Consider the following 15,944-nt stretch of genomic DNA (forward strand, 5'->3'; position numbering starts at 1 on the left):
AGCAAATGGCTGAGAGTGATTTGATTTCGAACTTACTTGAACTCTGAGCCATCGGGAATGATCTCTCCGTTGCGCCTCCATACATAATAGTATGGCTCGCTGCAGTCTATTTCACAGCAGAGATCAATGATCTCACCCTCCACAGCTCTGGTTATTTCGGGCAGAGGTTCCACTATGCTGGCTGGATGTCTAACAATATCAATGTCCGACTCGTAAAACTTAACGCACGTAGATGTAATCAAAGGATCATGATCGGGGCCACTTATGATGCACGTGTAAATGCCCTCATCCTCGTGGGTGACATTGTCGACAATGAGGAACGCCTCATTTGGCTCGACAGCAATGTGCACCCGGTCGGAAGGCTGCAATTCCTCATTGTTGTGATAGAATCTTACGGAAGGAACAGATGAGCCACGATAGCCTGTGGCCAGAGCCATGCGTCCACCAATGGCTGTCGAGGGACCCATTATACGCCTATGCAGATAGGCATTTCTTCGTGAGGAGGAAGCTCTGACACTTCGCACTGATGGGGATTTGGAGTAGCGGGAGCTGCGTATCACATCCAATCGAGCGGTGGCCTCTATGCGTCCGAAATCATTTTCCAACGTGATGCGATAGAGACCAGCGTCTTCAAAGCCCACTTCATCGATTTCAATGAAGCGAAGATCATCCACTTCCTTGACAGCTATGCGGCCAGTGGGCGTGACTATCAAGCCGTCTTTATCCCAGGTAGCCCAGGGCGTGGGATGACCAGCTATAGCACACTGGAAACGCACGTTTTCGCCCTCTTCGACCACCCGATTGTAAGGAATAGCCAAGAATTTTGGAGCCGTGATGGCGTGGCGGCCATCGCTACGTCGTCTTTCCACCAATCCGCCACTTAAATCGATGCTGCTGTGCCTATAGGACAAACGCATGGGAGAGAAACTGCGATTTGGTGTTGAGCGGGGCGTCGAACGGGGCGTGGAGTGGGCGGAAAGCAGACCACTCGGACGCGCCAATTGTCGACTGAGCATATTCTCTTTTTCCTCCGGCACATCGACAATAATGCAGGCTGATGACAGAGATCGTCCAACCGAGTTCTTGGCTACGCATGTGTATTCGCCCTCGTCCTCTGGGTATACTCGAGGTATACTCAACGTTGCCTTTACGCCATCAAAGGACATTACATAGTCCTTGTTGTCGCTGGGCACCACACGCCCATCCTTTTCCCAAATGATAAATGGTTCGGGCATAGCCTCAACATGACACTCCAAGGAAATTGCATCGCCATCGCAGCAACGCAAATTTCTCAGGTTACGGATGAAACGTGGAAGAGTTTCAATATTTCTAAGACAGAGAATAAAATTTAAGTAATCAGCTTAGTATATGTTCTTCACAAGCTTACCCATGTCTTGTGTGGACCTTGTCCATGCGTCTATTTGTAAGTATATCTGGTAAATGATCAAGATGAAAGATCAAGTATTTAAGTTTCGATCTGGTAATAATAACTGTAATTAATGTTGTAAAGTATAACTACATTCTAAAGTATAACTACACTTGAACTAATATCGATAGTGAATTAAATTTCCCGTCGGATGATATATTGTTCATCAAAATCGGATAAGAAATAGATACTCCTCATTGCATTCGAAACATTTCATTTGTTTTCAAATTAGCCGCTTACTTTCCCTTAGGACTATTACTTGCACCTTAGGACTTTTACTCGCACCCTTAGGACTTTTACTCGCACCCTTAGGACTACAACATTTAGCTATATTTCTGCTCAAAGTTGGCAGCACTGTCACGAACACATTGCTAATCAGCTGTTTTTCGCGCTCAAACAATTGACAATTGTAAAAATTTAACGGAATATAATTTAAATATTATCGACACATCTCCTTGATTAATGCATTAATAAAACATGACGGGCCTAATTATTGTGTCCATGGACTTGGATCCTGCTTATCGTAAGGCAAATGTGCATACTCTGCCAGCCCTCACCAGCCCGATGGTTTTTAACTTTTGCCTGGGCAGCAACGCCAAAGAAATGCAAGCAATAGACGCAAAAATATATACAACAATATTTCTAAACCCTCTTTTATCTTTGCAGATCAACAACAGATAAAAACGATTTATTAGTGGACTATGTCCAAGTACGCCGACAAGGCGGCTGCTGCGAATTGAAGGCTTTGGTATTTTGCTCCTCCAATTTTGCTAACACCGGAACTCATGCCAATGTGGAACTTAAAATAGTAGAAACGCAGCGAATCATAGAAAATGGACAATGTAGTATGTGTCCTAATGCAGGTAAATGCACAACAAATAATAAATGTCCAAAAATTGTAAGGAACTTCTTTACAGGATGCTGCGCCCACATAGTGACATTAGTATTCTGGCTTTTACATAAGAGCTCGGAGCAAAAACCGACAGCCTTAGTGGAATATTGGGGGCATGAGCTCGAAACACTGGTCCAGCCCGCTCCGGGAAAACTCTTGCAGATATGCGATATGGTACCCAAAGACGAGATACGCCTTGAGGCCGAGTTGGACACCCAGGAGGGATATGGCCCAACATTCTTGGAATCTGTTCTTGATGAATTGGCCATTTGTGGACGGACCTCGGCCCTGTTTCGACAATGCGTCGAAACTGAGGATGAATTCGAATCTATATTTATACACCATGTATTTCTCAAAGCTTTGGAATTCAACATAGTCGATGTTCCCAGTTTGGTGATGCACATGGGATTGCAGGCACAGGCTGGTCACTTTAATAAGCTTAGCGAGATAACAAAAAATCAATATAAATCGCAGCTCTGGTTGGAGGTGCAGTATATGCGTATACGTTGCTCCATGATACACTTGATTGCCACACGCAAAACGCCCGAAGACGATGAGAAAATATTTCAAATGCTTTTCTGCAAGGGTCGCGATAAGAATCTCGATGAACGCATCCAACAGAAGCAACACAAACGTTTCATACTTAAGCAAACGGAGAAATTGGAGAACAAAAAGTATACTGAATGTGGTCTGCTCTTGCATGAAAGTTATCCCTTTGTATGCGGAGCTCCGGATGGAATTACAGATGATCACTTGGTTGAAATTAAATCACCCAAAACCGACGAGGATTTCGAAAAGTATCTAGAATCTGGCGAATCGATCGCCCCAAAATATATGGCCCAGATACAAATTCAAATGTTTTTGGCCAATATAAAAAAGGCCCTATATTGTGTCTTGAGTCCCACATTCGAGACAAGCGGCGCCCTTCATTATGTCTGGGTACAGGCCGATCCGGAATTTGTAAATAGCCTCATGACCATGGCTGAAGATTTTTGGGGAAAATATGTTTTCCCACGACTCGTTAACATTTATCCACAAATCACATAAGTGTGAGGAATCTCCTAGCGCTCAACATCCCTTTCTAGTCAATAAATTTATAAAAGTATGAAATACTATACTTACCTTTGGCAAATATTTGTAAAGATATTACAGCCTTGGCCTCGCCATGACAATTGCTGGCTATAATTGAATATGTTCCGGTGAAGTCTAATTTGGCACTTGGAATCTCTAAACGATATTCAGGTCCCTCGCCAATGCGTCGAAAATGTGGAGCGTCTTTATAGTATTCCGGCTGCAAGTATTAAGAACAGGTGATTTCAGGTAAGTCAGTCCAAGGTCACTTTTTTCAAGTTGGATTATAAGGATTAATAACGCGGCTGTCACAGCGAATGATTCACAACTTGTCTTGTCTGTCTCTCTGTCTGATCTCTGATGTAAAATGAGGCTGACGATGCTGTTGCTGCCAATGCATTTGTTGTTGTTGTATAACGCTTTTGCCCATATAAGTACAAAATTGAATTGAATTTCAAATTTTGTGTTTATGTCGTTAGAAACTGGTTGATGGTGGCCACCCTGACCTCCTGCTTCCTGACAACGACGCACGATTTGTGGCTTAATAATTTTGTATTTTTTTTTTTTTTCTAGTTTTTTAACATGTTTTTCAGTCTTTTTTAGTTGATATTTTCCCTTTTTGGTTCGTAATTGTTTTGGCTGTTATTTGATATGGGTTGAACTTGAATTAGCGTTTGACAGCGAATCACAGCAGATCGGTTTTTGTATGTTGACCACGTTAGTTGGTTATTCTATTGTATAACTTGACTAACATGACGCATTTAGTTGGTAATTTGAGTTGCAATATTTTTATCTCGTTGTTGTTGTTATGTGTGCTCTGTTTTGTACCTTTTGAGGATCTTTTTTCAATTATGTTTTTTGTTTTATATATGTTAACACTTTGTTCGCTTTAAAAACGGATCAATTGTTTCAAAATCTATCCGAAACACGAGCAACTGCAATGAAAATACGCAACGCACTAAACTTATTAATCCCACAAGAGTTGGCTATTTATATTGATTTGCATTATGGCGGAAATCGGAATTGGAAAGTGTTTCTGTTTGTCAATTTGAATTCTCTCACTTCCTGAGGGCTGAACACAGCCCACATTGGCCCACCTAAACTTGAGTTTATATTTGAATTGTTATCGTAACGAGACCGAGAACTGAAACGAGACTTGCGACCCACATTTGCTGATGTTGTAAATGCAACTGATTGGTATTGCGCTTGCGTTGCCGCCGCCGCAGCTGCAATTTGATTCTCGTCTCTAATGACGTCACAAGTGTTTTGTAAGCTCGTAAATTGTTGTTATACTTACATTGAGAAAATCGCGTAGCCAAACCACTTCGGGCTTGGGATCGCCAACAACTTCACAGAATATGATGACATTATCACCTTCATAGGCTTCACTTGAACGTGGTTTGACCACAAAGAGTGGCTCCTTGGAATAACTAAAAGAATTTAAAATGGAATTCATAAGTAAGAAATATTAAGTTAAACAAATTTTGCTTTTTCTTACGGCATATCGCTGGTCTTAATGGTGGGTATTTCCAATGGTCTTGGTGGTGTCTCTTCGTTCTCTTCAATGGCCACACGACAAATGGTCTCCACTTTGCCGACCACATTGGAGGCAACACAAACATAAATGCCAGCATCTCGTATTGTTGCATCAGCAATAATTAATTCCACAAATCCATTGGAATCCAGGGTGGCAGTGAGACGACGACTTGGACGTAAACGCATGCCATTACGATGCCAGGTGACACCAACAGATGGATAGGCCTCAACTTTGGTCGACAGCCGTATTTCCGAACCCTCGCGGAACATATAGAAAGGATCGAGTGGTACATAGAAATCGGGTGAGATATAAGCACGTATGCCCTTGTCCACAACTAAAGTGCAGTGGCACGACACAGAGCCCAGCTCATTTTTGGCCAAGCAAGTATAACTGCCGCTATCATCGAGCATTGTGGCTGCAATTTCCAAGGTGAAGAACTGTCCCTCCGATGAGATTAGATGCCTTCTATCGCTATTGATGAGTTGTTGATCCTTATACCACAATATTTCTGGTTGTGGATAGCCGACTATTTGGCAAGTTAGACGCACTGGGTAAGTCACTTGCACACGGCGATCCCTCAAACGCATGGTGAAAATGGGCAAAGAGTCACCCACATCTGCCGCATTGCGTCCATGGGCGATTTCTTTCAAGCGTGAGTCAGCCTCATATAAACGTGGATCGGAGACAACTTGTAAGCGTGCAAATGTGGAGACGCGCCCCTTGGCATTTGTGGCCTCACAGGTATAGCGACCCGAATCCAGTTCGCTTACTGTCGTTATGGTCAAAGCGCAGGTGGAACCAATTTGTCGTATTCTTACACGTTCTGAGCTGCTGCTCAACTGAATGCCGTCCTTATACCAAGTGACTTGTGGTCTTGGAGCGCCACGCATATTACATTGCAGGGTAAACGAAGAGCCGAGCAATGCTTTCACCTGACCAGGTAGAATTTTCACAAACTCTGGTAAACATTCGACGCCACCCACCTGCAGGGGGGAACTCGTTTGCACCGCTGGGCCCCAGCCATAACGATTCTTGGGCGTTACACGGAAATGGTATTCCAAATTTGGTTTTAAATTGAAAGCATCGAAAGAGTTAATCGGACTGAGACCCAATTCACGCCAATAGGCGCCACCCTCATGACCAAGGATCCAGGATTCCACCTTGTAGGCTATAACTGGAGCCGAATTGCCACTAACTGGCTTGCCCCACGACAGAGAGATGTGTGTGGGTCCGGAATCGACAACCAACGGTTCAGTCGATATGCAACCTGGTGGGTCTATAAACAAAATCGTGTACATATTTAGGCAACAAGTCAAAGAAACATTTTGGTATTCTATTTAAGGCATTTAACCATCCAATCAAACTCATTACGCCCCGGAGAATTCATTTTTTATTTTTGTTTTTTTCTTGTTTTCACTACGTAAATGTATAAGCTGGATTGCTGTGCTTTATATAATACATTATATTCGATAAAATATGATAAATAAAATAAATAGTAAAAGTAAAAATAATGTCAATCGTTCAGGAAAATACTAACAAAAGATAAAGATAAATACACGAATTCGTATTGTATTTCTCACAGGAAATTTCTTGATTTGGTCGTTTGTATATATAGCGCTGAATATCGGAACGATCTGCAAAAAGTGTACAGTGCCAGCAACCGTAAGATAAAAATATGGTAAAACTGTGACATTTAACATGAACGGACAACGCAAAGATACTAGAAAAACTGGAAAATCTTTTCACAAACACACACACACAAACAGTCACACACAAATAACTTCCCATGGAATTTACACTCACCTCGGAAATAGGTTGTATCACTGTAACTGTCCAAGGGTAGACCCCATCGTGGTTGAGTTGGCGTTTCGGATCGTGTGCGCGGGTTTACCTATAAGTTTTGTAGTCAGAACGATGTTATTATATTGCTTTTTGAACACATAGAGTAGAGTCAGCAGGAAGCCAAGACTGAGGATTAAAAGTATTTAAATTTTGGCATAGGCGAAAGGTTTTTCAAAATTTTCTTTTTTTTTTTTGGCAAAACGAAAATGAATATGTATATAATATGTAGAGTTAATTAATAAGCTTTAAGCTAAGCTTTCTTTCTTTTTTGGTATTTTAATCTGAGAAGGAAGAGAAAGAAGATAAAGATTTGCGGCAAGTTAATAAGCAGAAGCGATAAAAAGTTATGAACACGCAAACAATTAACACAAAGATTACGTCCAAAAATAAGTGAGAACCTACCGTTACAGTCACGAATATCCTGTCCGTGCCGTTGTTGTTGCGAGCAACAACAAAATAGGTGCCCGAATCAGAGATTTGAGCTTGCTGCACTGTGAATCTGGTGTAATCATCGGATACCTCTTTGCTGACCCTATCCGATTGGGTAATGTCCTTAGTGCCTTTCATAAAGGTGACTATTTAAAGATCAAAAATCAATGATTTAAATGATACATCTGCATATCAAGTTCATTTGGTCTTACGCTTCGGTTTCGGATCGCCTGCAATGCGGAAAGATAGAGAGAACGGATCACCCACAGCAATCTTCATTTCAGTATCTGGCCTAGACAGGAATAGCGGTGGACGTTCGTCTTTGGTATCGGCAATGGTAACATCAACATTAGCATGAGATTCAATGCGTCCGTACGCATTGGATGCACGGCACGTGTATGTGCCCTCCCATTCGGGTGAGGCATTCATAATGGTCAGCGTGTAAACGCCACGATCGGCTAGAGACTTGACATTAGGTCCCTCGACAGCACGGCGATCGCGATACCATTTCACCTCAATGGGCGTGCTTGTCTGCATGAACTCGGCGGAAATGGCAACTGTGCCTCCGTTGCAAACCGTCTGATTGCCCAATGGTGTTAAGAAGTGCGGCTTGTTGGGATCACGATGGAAGAAACCGTGCGTCTTCTCCAATGTGTAATGTTCACGTCCCTTGAAGTCGACGTGATGGGGCATCTTATTTTCGGCTCCTTCGTTGCGTGCCACACATGAATAGATGCCAGAATCCTTTTCAGTGGGATTTCGTATGATCAATTTAGAGTAGCCATCGGCCTGATCCACTTGTTGATATCGGCCTTCGGCCTCGATATATTCATTGCCCTTCATCCATTGAATTTCGGGACGTGGCTGGCCACGTACGCGGCAATCCAGAACTAACTCATTCTCATTAAGAGAATATGTGTCTGAGAAAAAGTAAATATCAATTAGATGAAAACATGACCAATAAAAGTTGCAAAGACAAAGCAAAAGCATTTAGAACATAAAACAAAAACATCAAGAAATGTGCAAAAAGGCGAAAGTGATAGTAAACCAAAGCTCTTATTTCCTGGCTTATACCTCGAATTGGCTGCGTAAAAGTACTTGGCATTGTGGCTTCCTTGAAGTGTTTATATACCCGTAGTTGGGCATGAGTTAAACTCTCTCCGAAATCGTTTGTCGCAGAGCAAGTATAATTGCCACTATCATCGGCCACTGCTGCAAAGATTTCCAAGGAGGCTTCACCGTTCATATAGACAGTCTGATAGCGTGTATCCCTGGGCAATGGTTTGTGGTTCTTTAGCCATTCAATGTGTGTATTCTCGTGACCCGAAACCGAGCAAACTAAACGTAAATTTCCCCCCTCGGAGATGGTGCGATCGTGTAGTAATGTATGGAAAAGTGGCTTGGACTGATCAACACTTCGTAAAATGCGATCACCAACACGTTGAAGATCTCCATGGCCATTTAGATGGCTTGCAGGGCTAAACTGAGACTTCGATTGCGACTGGCTTCCCCATTCATCACGCTCGGCACTTTGGCTAGGTACTGTGATCAATCTTTTCAAGTCGCTGGCTCTAATTGTAGTACTGATAGAGTCAATTCTCTCTTCGTGCTCAGCATAGCAGGCAAAGATGCCACAGTCTGATGATATAGGATTCCGGATAACTAGCTTACGCAAACCGCCTGGTTCTTCCATTGTTTTGTATCGATTGTTGCATATCGAATGATCGTCACGCATCCAGCTAATATTTGGACGACCGTGAACATAGCAGCTCAGAACAATCTCATTACGCTGGTCATCGTAGGATTCTGAAACACGACAAATATATTTTAAATTAATTAGATTACTCGATATATTCTGGCTTCACAAATATACCTGTAATTCCACTTGAAAAGCTTTCAGGTAATTGTCCTTTGGACTCGTCCAGTACGCTTAGTTGCCCTGCACTTTCAACTGTCTGTTTGCTGTTCTTAACGATACACCGATAGTGGCCACTATCCTCGACTCTAGCATCATAGATTTCCAAACTGATGGCACCGTTTATATTGTAGATCTTATGCCGGGCATCTTTGGTTACTCGTTCATCGTCCTTCATCCAATACACATCCTCAATGAAGCCCGTAACATAGCATATCAATTGAGCTTTGTTGCCACTACCGATTGTCATGGTCTTTAGTTTGGTCTCCAGGCTAAGACGCAACTTGGCTTCGCGGGCTTTTGTCTTGGCCAGGGCACTATCAGTAGTCATAGTTCTGCTCGCTTCTTCTCGTTTTACACTTTCTTCGACTACATCGATTGGTTTCTTTTCAAGTATTCTTCCTCTTAAGTAGTCAGAAGTCTGTACAAATTTACTTATTTTCATTTGACCATTTTCGCTTTCAGCATAGCAAGTGTAAAGACCGGAATCCTGGGTGCCCAAGTTCGAAATAATCAACTGCTTGATTCCATCACTTTGCTCGGCACATTGATATTTAGAACCTTCTATGGGCAGCAATGTATTATCCTTTTGCCAATAGATTTCTGGTTTAGGACTGCCTGACACCTTGCACTCCAAAAAGAGCTGATTATTTTGGGAATGATATGCATCTAGAATAAAATAAAAGTGACAGGCCACAAATACATAAGACAAAATCACACAACAAATTTGGTTTCGGGTTGGGGTTAGTTGACTTAAATTACATATAACTCTAACCAATCTGGACATACACCTGGACGCACTGCTTTAAATAAAACCACAATCAACGTCCCACCTTTAATACCCACAACAAAAGTGGGCGGAATAACCTCAGCTTTACCCGTGCTGTAAACAAAGAGGTTGCAAGTGCTCACAATTTCGTTTTCGGCTCCTCTTACTCTCAATGTATATTCTCCGGCATCTTCTTCAGTGACACCAACCAAGTTCAACCAGGCAATGCCATCTTGCATGGACATTTTGCTCTTAGGTCCGAAGGCAATTGGTTGGTCGCCATGGAACCATTTGGCAGTTGGCTCCGGCCCATCAATGTTGACCATCCACTTTACATTGCTTCCCGAAAGTACAGTCCGGTTGGATAGGAAATTCCTAAAGTACAAACGTTTCCTTAGATCAGGTGGTGGCGGCACTTCCCGCCTTGAGCTCGTCTGCTCTTCTTCGTCGGGCTTTGGTTTCCTGCGCCTCTTCTCTCCGCCCTCACCTGCTTCGCCCTCTGCACCTTCCTCGTCTGCAGCTGCTTCATCTCCTTCAGCTGCTCCTCCTGGACGAGGCGGTCTGCCCTCCCTGGGAGGCGACAAGCGTGGTGCCCGTACTCGAGGTTCTACAGTCACCATATGCACAATTTCCGTTTTTCCCTCACGATTTTCAGCTTGACAAACATATTTTCCGCTGTCTGACTGCTTGGGATGACTAATAAACAGCTCACTAGTGCCGTCTTCGTGATCAACTTGTTGGTATTTATCACTATTCTCAATCTTGACACCATCCTTTACCCATGTGATCGATGGTGTCGGCAATCCACGAACATGCACATCCAACTGGAGTTCGTTGATCTTGCCGTGCAAAGTGTCCTTAATATTGCGCGTAAATGTTGGAGGAACATCGCCTGTTCCAGGGTTTTCAAAGACCTCCAATCTACACGATGTGGAAGCTTCTCCGGTCTCGTCGCGACCCCAGCACTTGTACTCGCCATTGTCTTCTACCGTGGCGCTTGCGATTTCTAAGAGACACAGACCCTCGCTGTAACGTCCACGTAGCTTGGGAGTATTTTGGATTTGTTCGCCGTCTTTAAACCATTTTACTTGAGGCTCCTTTGCATCAAGGAAGCATGATATCTTCACTTTTGAACCCTCGGCTACAACACGATCCCTCATCGAAGTACTGAAGTGAATAACAATGTTCTTTTCGCGCCGCTTGCTCGACAAACTAGCCGTATCTGAGGCGTAGTCCGATGCATAGGCCGAAGCGCTCTCATCTTCTTCATTCTTCTTGCGACCTCGACATTTGCTTCCTTCACCCTCGCTTTCGGCAGCAGCTGGTTCGGCTGGTGCTGGTTTCTTTTCAACGGGCTTTTCCACTTCTTTTGGGCGCATTAGACTTTTGTCGGCATGGAAAACTCCGTGAATGTTATCCGCAATGTGATGTGCCTTACCCTCGAAGAGCACATAGTGGGAGATCTCCATTTTTCCAGCACGACTCTCGGCCTTTACGACATATTTGCCAGAGTCTTTATTGTCTGGGCGGTCGATGATAAGTTCACATGTTCCATCCTGGTGTTCAAGAATCTGATAGCGACCCCCGCTTTGGATTTCAACGCTGTCCTTAAACCACTGTACCTCTGGAGTAGGTTGACCGCGCACAGCGGTCTCCAGAATTAATTCATTACTGTTGAGATGATAGGTCTCTAATAGAGAATAACAACACATGTTACATAAGTTCGGAATTACAAGATTGTTGCATAATGACTAATAGAAGTCATTGCATAATGGTGTCTAATTTTAGACGTCAATGCGTCTCTCTGCTTACCTCTTAGAGAACGAATGAAGACTGGCTGCACATCCGTATTGACCTTTGGCTGGTAGACATGCAGCAATGCTGAAGTAGTTATCTTACAGAATTCATTCTGCGCAATGATAGTATAGGTGCCCGAATCCTCTGCTGAAGCATTAACAAACTCCAAAACAGCCAAGCTGTCACGGTTCATGTTGCGGATACGAGGTCCGTACTGAACATTCTGGTCATCTTTCTGCCATTTAATTGTGGGTTCAGGACCTCCAATAACCGCCTGTAACTTGACCTTGGATCCCTCTGCCACATAGCGATTAGACAAATTGACCGTGAAATAAAGCATTTGCTTGGGGCTGGGATCTGGCATGCGGCTACGACGCTCATAACCACCCTCTCCGCCACCTGCTTCTTCTTCAACACTCTTCTTCTTCTTGGCCTTGGCCTTGGCCTGGCCATCGGCAGGTTCACCTTCCTGCATGGCAGAGAGTACACTAGAACGGCGCGAGGTGTGCGTGGTGTCGACAACAACGGTGTGAGTGGTCGACTGACTGCCCAATTTGTTCTTTGCCGTGCAAACATAGATGCCATTGTCATTCGTCGTTGGTTTGTTTATGATCAGCTCACAGATGCCGTCCAAATGCTCGATTTGTACGATGCGATCGTCAAGCACCACGGGTATTTGATCTTTAGTCCACGAGATTGCGGGACGGGGATTGCCTCGCACCTTCGTGTCGAGAATTAAATCGTTCTGCGATGCATGATACACATCTATATAGATTGTTGCAAATGTACATGAGGATAAGAAAGCAAATCAATCAATATGTCTATTTTTGTACACGGACGGCCTCAATCGGCGACAATCAACAAGAAAAATGTGTTCATTCGATCTTCTTGTGTTTCGTATTGGTGTGGTCACATAAAAAAAAAAACACAGACACACACACACATATTCGAGGACTGGCACAGACAAACAGAAATACCTCGCAGAGGTAGGGCGAATATGGGCTCGGATTCATCGCCATCAGCCTGTGCCGCATACACCTTGAAGTAGCAAGACGTTTCAATTTCGCTGAGATCATTTTTGGCCACACACTTGTACACGCCCGAGTCGGCAGAGGTGACATTGCTGATCTCGAGAATGGCTTTGCCCTCTTCTGAAAGATTTTTAATATTTCCTCCGACTATGACCCATTTGTCATCTTTCATCCAGCGTGTATTGGGATCTGGTCCAATGACCGTGGCCACAAACTTAATTGTGGAACCCTCAAGCGCCATACGATCACGCAATTGAGTGGCGAAAGATAGCTTTTGTTTGGCTGGTACCAAAACTTCTGGTTCTTTGGGGGCAGGGCGTAATCGCTGCTGTTCAGCCTCTGCGTCTGCCCTCTTTTGATCTGACTCGGCCTTCGATTTAAGCGCTGCGTCCATAGCCTTCTTGGCTTGCTTCAAGCTGTCTAGCTGGATTCTATCGCGCGCATGGAAGATGCCAGGAACATGGTAGTGCAGATTTTTGGCGACTTCGACAGTATGATTGATCTGGGCTTCGCCACTTGAATTAAAGGCCTTTAGAGTGTATATTCCACCATCCTTATTGCCCGGCTTATAAATAAGCAGTTTGCAGACACCGTGCGCCTCTTCCAACATGGTAAATTTGTAGCTAGGCTTCACTTGGAAAGCACCGCGCCACCATGTTATGACGGGTCGGGGAACACCATGAACATGGCACTCAATGGTGAGTTCATCGTCACGCAAATGATAGTATTCTGTAATTGGGAAAACATATATTCTTAAAGATTACTGCGGCCTTATTTACGCAGCCACTGAGCATGTACCTTTGATGTACTGAATTGAGGGAGGTTTGGGTTCATCCTTAAACACTTCATAAACAGTAACAATACACGAGGAGGTAACTTCATCGTTTTGATTGGAAATAACACATGAATACTCGCCAGAGTCCAGGATGTTTGTGTTAACAACTTCTAGGACCAGAATGTTGTTGTTGTTACTTATGCGGTGAGTACCATCCCGTTCTAATTGCCTGCGATCCTTGAACCATTTGGCCGATAACTCAGGCCCATCAACAGCACACGCTAAGCGAACATTCTGACCAGCTTCAACAGTACGGTCGGACAGAAAGTTGATGAACTTCGGCAAACGAGCCTGTTCGCGACGTCGCTGCCAGTCAGCGTCCCGCTCTTTCTCGCTAATACGCTTAGCTATGCTGTACTTGCGCATCTGCATCATGAATTCCTCCCCCTCGACAGCGGCAATACGTTGCCAACGCTCCTCGTCATAAGGATCAGGACGTACAAAGTCGTCGGATGAATCGCTGCCACGTCGCTTTTCAGGCAATGCAGCAACCTCATCAGCTTCTTCATCTTCAGCATCTTCACCACCGGCTTCTGTGCCAATGTTACTTTGCTCGTCTCCATAAGCTGTACCGCCCTCAGTGGCTTCATCACCGTCACCTTCCCCTTCGACATCCTCATCCTCTTCGGCTTCTGCCTCGGCTTCAGCTTCCTCCAGGGCCCGCTGCTCAGCTTCTAGACGTTCCTCTTCTTCTTTTTCGGCTTTTAGACGCTTTTGGCGTTCTTCAAACGTCTCGCCCTTCGGCTTTGCACGATTTGCCTCTTCTTCCGCCGCTTTCGCAGCAGCCCGAGCCTGCTCCTCCATTTGCAGGACCATTTTACTCTTTTTCGGTGGTGGCTTGGGAGCTGCCGCTTGTTGCTCAAACATTTTCTTGCTGGCCTTTTGACCGCCCCCCATTTCAAGTTTCAAGGTCAATTTTGGACTAGGTGATTTTTCCTTCTTCTCCTTTTTCTTTGGAGGGGCCTTCTTTTTGCCTTTCTTCACAGGCTCATCCGAATCATCGAAGTCCACGCTGTCCTCTCGATCTTCAGCACCAAACTCGCCGAATTCGTCTGCCTCTCCGGACGGACTTGCCTCTTTGTCAATTGACTTTCGTTGAGTTCGTGGTTTCCGAGCCTTCTTTTCTTTTTTCTTAGGCTTCACTTCCTCGATGAGTTCTTCTTCCTCAACTTCTTCGTATTCTTCAACCACGTAAATAACCTCAACATTCGACACATCCATTACGGCAGCGCGATCAATGACAGACAAATCGGATGTTATATAACGCACAGGTTTTTGCACATCCAATGGCTCGGAGATATCCATAACTAGGGCCCGATCGAAAACGGCAATATTGCATGTCGTTTGACTTTTTATATCCCGTCCCAACTCAAAGGGAGTTTTTTCTTTTTCCTCCCGTTTTAGGAAGGGCGTTATGCTACGCCATGTCGAGGGTGTGGCACTTCGTCGGGTCATGTACAACGTAAACGGTGTCTGACTCCGACCATGAATGGGAGTCGCACTACGGCCGCGTAAACTTCCCGGAGTTGGGGATTTAAGTTTGCGCTTTTTTTGCGTTGGAACTTGCAAAGTTTCCTGGGCTGGCGCAGCCTCCTCAACGTCACCATCCGTTTCACCCATCGTTATAGGGTTCGGTTCTTCTTCGTTTTTATAGGGAAAAAGGATTACGTGGGAATGAAATTCGTAAATGAAAACCGATTAAAATTATATCCGTTCGAGTTTTATATGTATTTATCTGTTATATATAATAAATATATAACCCGCAACGGTTCGATCGAAAGTTTGTTTTTCAGGACGTTAGACGTCCGTTCGATGCAAAAGAAGAATCACGACTGATACCGAACGTGGTGAAAAATTCGAAAATACATTCCTTCTCGAATCATTTTGCCAATTAATTGCCAATCCATTGTTATGCTAAGAACAATTTTACGAATTCTCTTTTATTGATCGACTTCGAACTTCACACACACAAACACATGCAACATTGGTTGCCAAAAAATCTTTTCTATTTATGTATCTAGATACTGACCATTTTTTTAATTCATGCAAAATGCACAGACAGTACAGATAAATGAAATTATATAAATGAACCAATTCACGGCTGTCATTTGAATTCGATTTACTATTTTTAGACGCTTCCACATCTATTTATGTGCACATAACAAAATTAATGATTTACCCCCAAGTTTTAACCCATGACATATTCGCGAACCGAAAGTGAGAGACGATTAGTTAGTCAAGTGAAAATATTGTCAACATGCTACATGTACATGTACACAAACATACACTTGACACTTCCTATATACTAAAATTGGATATATGTATTTTAATTCAATTATCTGAATACTAGGTGTTATTCACAAGTTATTATACCCTTGCATAGAGAGTGTATTCAATTTA

At 43.7% G+C, this 15,944-nt stretch overlaps 2 protein-coding genes across 12 annotated transcripts in view; one reads left to right on the forward strand and one right to left on the reverse strand.

Moving 5' to 3' along the window:
• Positions 1–15,944, reverse strand: part of Strn-Mlck (Stretchin-Mlck) — a 29,617-nt gene that overhangs the window by 7,000 nt on the left and 6,673 nt on the right. For 4 of the 10 annotated variants that reach the window (XM_068288574.1, XM_068288576.1, XM_068288575.1 and 1 more), the window contains exons 2-11: positions 9,071–9,781; positions 8,272–9,003; positions 7,410–8,117; positions 7,171–7,343; positions 6,730–6,817; positions 4,888–6,202; positions 4,687–4,819; positions 3,441–3,609; positions 1,388–1,433; positions 37–1,329 (exon numbers count right to left, since the gene is read on the reverse strand). In XM_068288574.1, coding sequence (XP_068144675.1) covers positions 37–1,329; positions 1,388–1,433; positions 3,441–3,609; positions 4,687–4,819; positions 4,888–6,202; positions 6,730–6,817; positions 7,171–7,343; positions 7,410–8,117; positions 8,272–9,003; positions 9,071–9,781 — 5,368 coding nt within the window. Of the gene's footprint in view, positions 1–36; positions 1,330–1,387; positions 1,434–3,440; positions 3,610–3,895; positions 3,980–4,217; positions 4,305–4,686; positions 4,820–4,887; positions 6,203–6,298; positions 6,561–6,729; positions 6,818–6,916; positions 7,050–7,170; positions 7,344–7,409; positions 8,118–8,271; positions 9,004–9,070; positions 9,782–9,945; positions 11,572–11,693; positions 12,444–12,655; positions 13,439–13,507; positions 15,264–15,944 lie in introns of those variants that run through there. The other 6 variants (XM_068288578.1, XM_068288585.1, XM_068288580.1 and 3 more) reach the window with 6 other exon arrangements.
• On the forward strand, positions 1,790–3,428 carry LOC137575862 (uncharacterized). 2 transcript variants are annotated; one of them, XM_068288588.1, is made up of 3 exons: positions 1,790–2,031; positions 2,093–2,289; positions 2,344–3,428. In XM_068288588.1, the coding sequence occupies exons 1-3, from the start codon at positions 1,904–1,906 to the stop codon at positions 3,363–3,365; spliced, it is 1,347 nt and encodes a 448-aa protein (XP_068144689.1). In that variant the 5' UTR covers positions 1,790–1,903; the 3' UTR covers positions 3,366–3,428. The 2 variants fall into 2 exon arrangements, with proteins under 2 accessions (XP_068144689.1, XP_068144690.1); XM_068288589.1 differs by having other exon boundaries at positions 2,093–2,271.

This window comes from Drosophila tropicalis, unplaced genomic scaffold (assembly GCF_018151085.1).
Source record: "Drosophila tropicalis isolate 14030-0801.00 unplaced genomic scaffold, ASM1815108v1 contig_593, whole genome shotgun sequence".
Taxonomy (NCBI): domain Eukaryota; kingdom Metazoa; phylum Arthropoda; class Insecta; order Diptera; family Drosophilidae; genus Drosophila; species Drosophila tropicalis.

Coding starts and splice junctions, on each gene's coding strand:
- LOC137575862 (XM_068288588.1), top strand. CDS start 1,904: ATGACGGGCCTAATTATTGTGTCCATGGACTTGGATCCTGCTTATCGT. Junction 2,032..2,092: donor GGCAGCAACGCCAAAGAAAT/GCAAGCAATAGA, acceptor TTATCTTTGCAG/ATCAACAACAGATAAAAACG. Junction 2,290..2,343: donor TAGTATGTGTCCTAATGCAG/GTAAATGCACAA, acceptor ACTTCTTTACAG/GATGCTGCGCCCACATAGTG.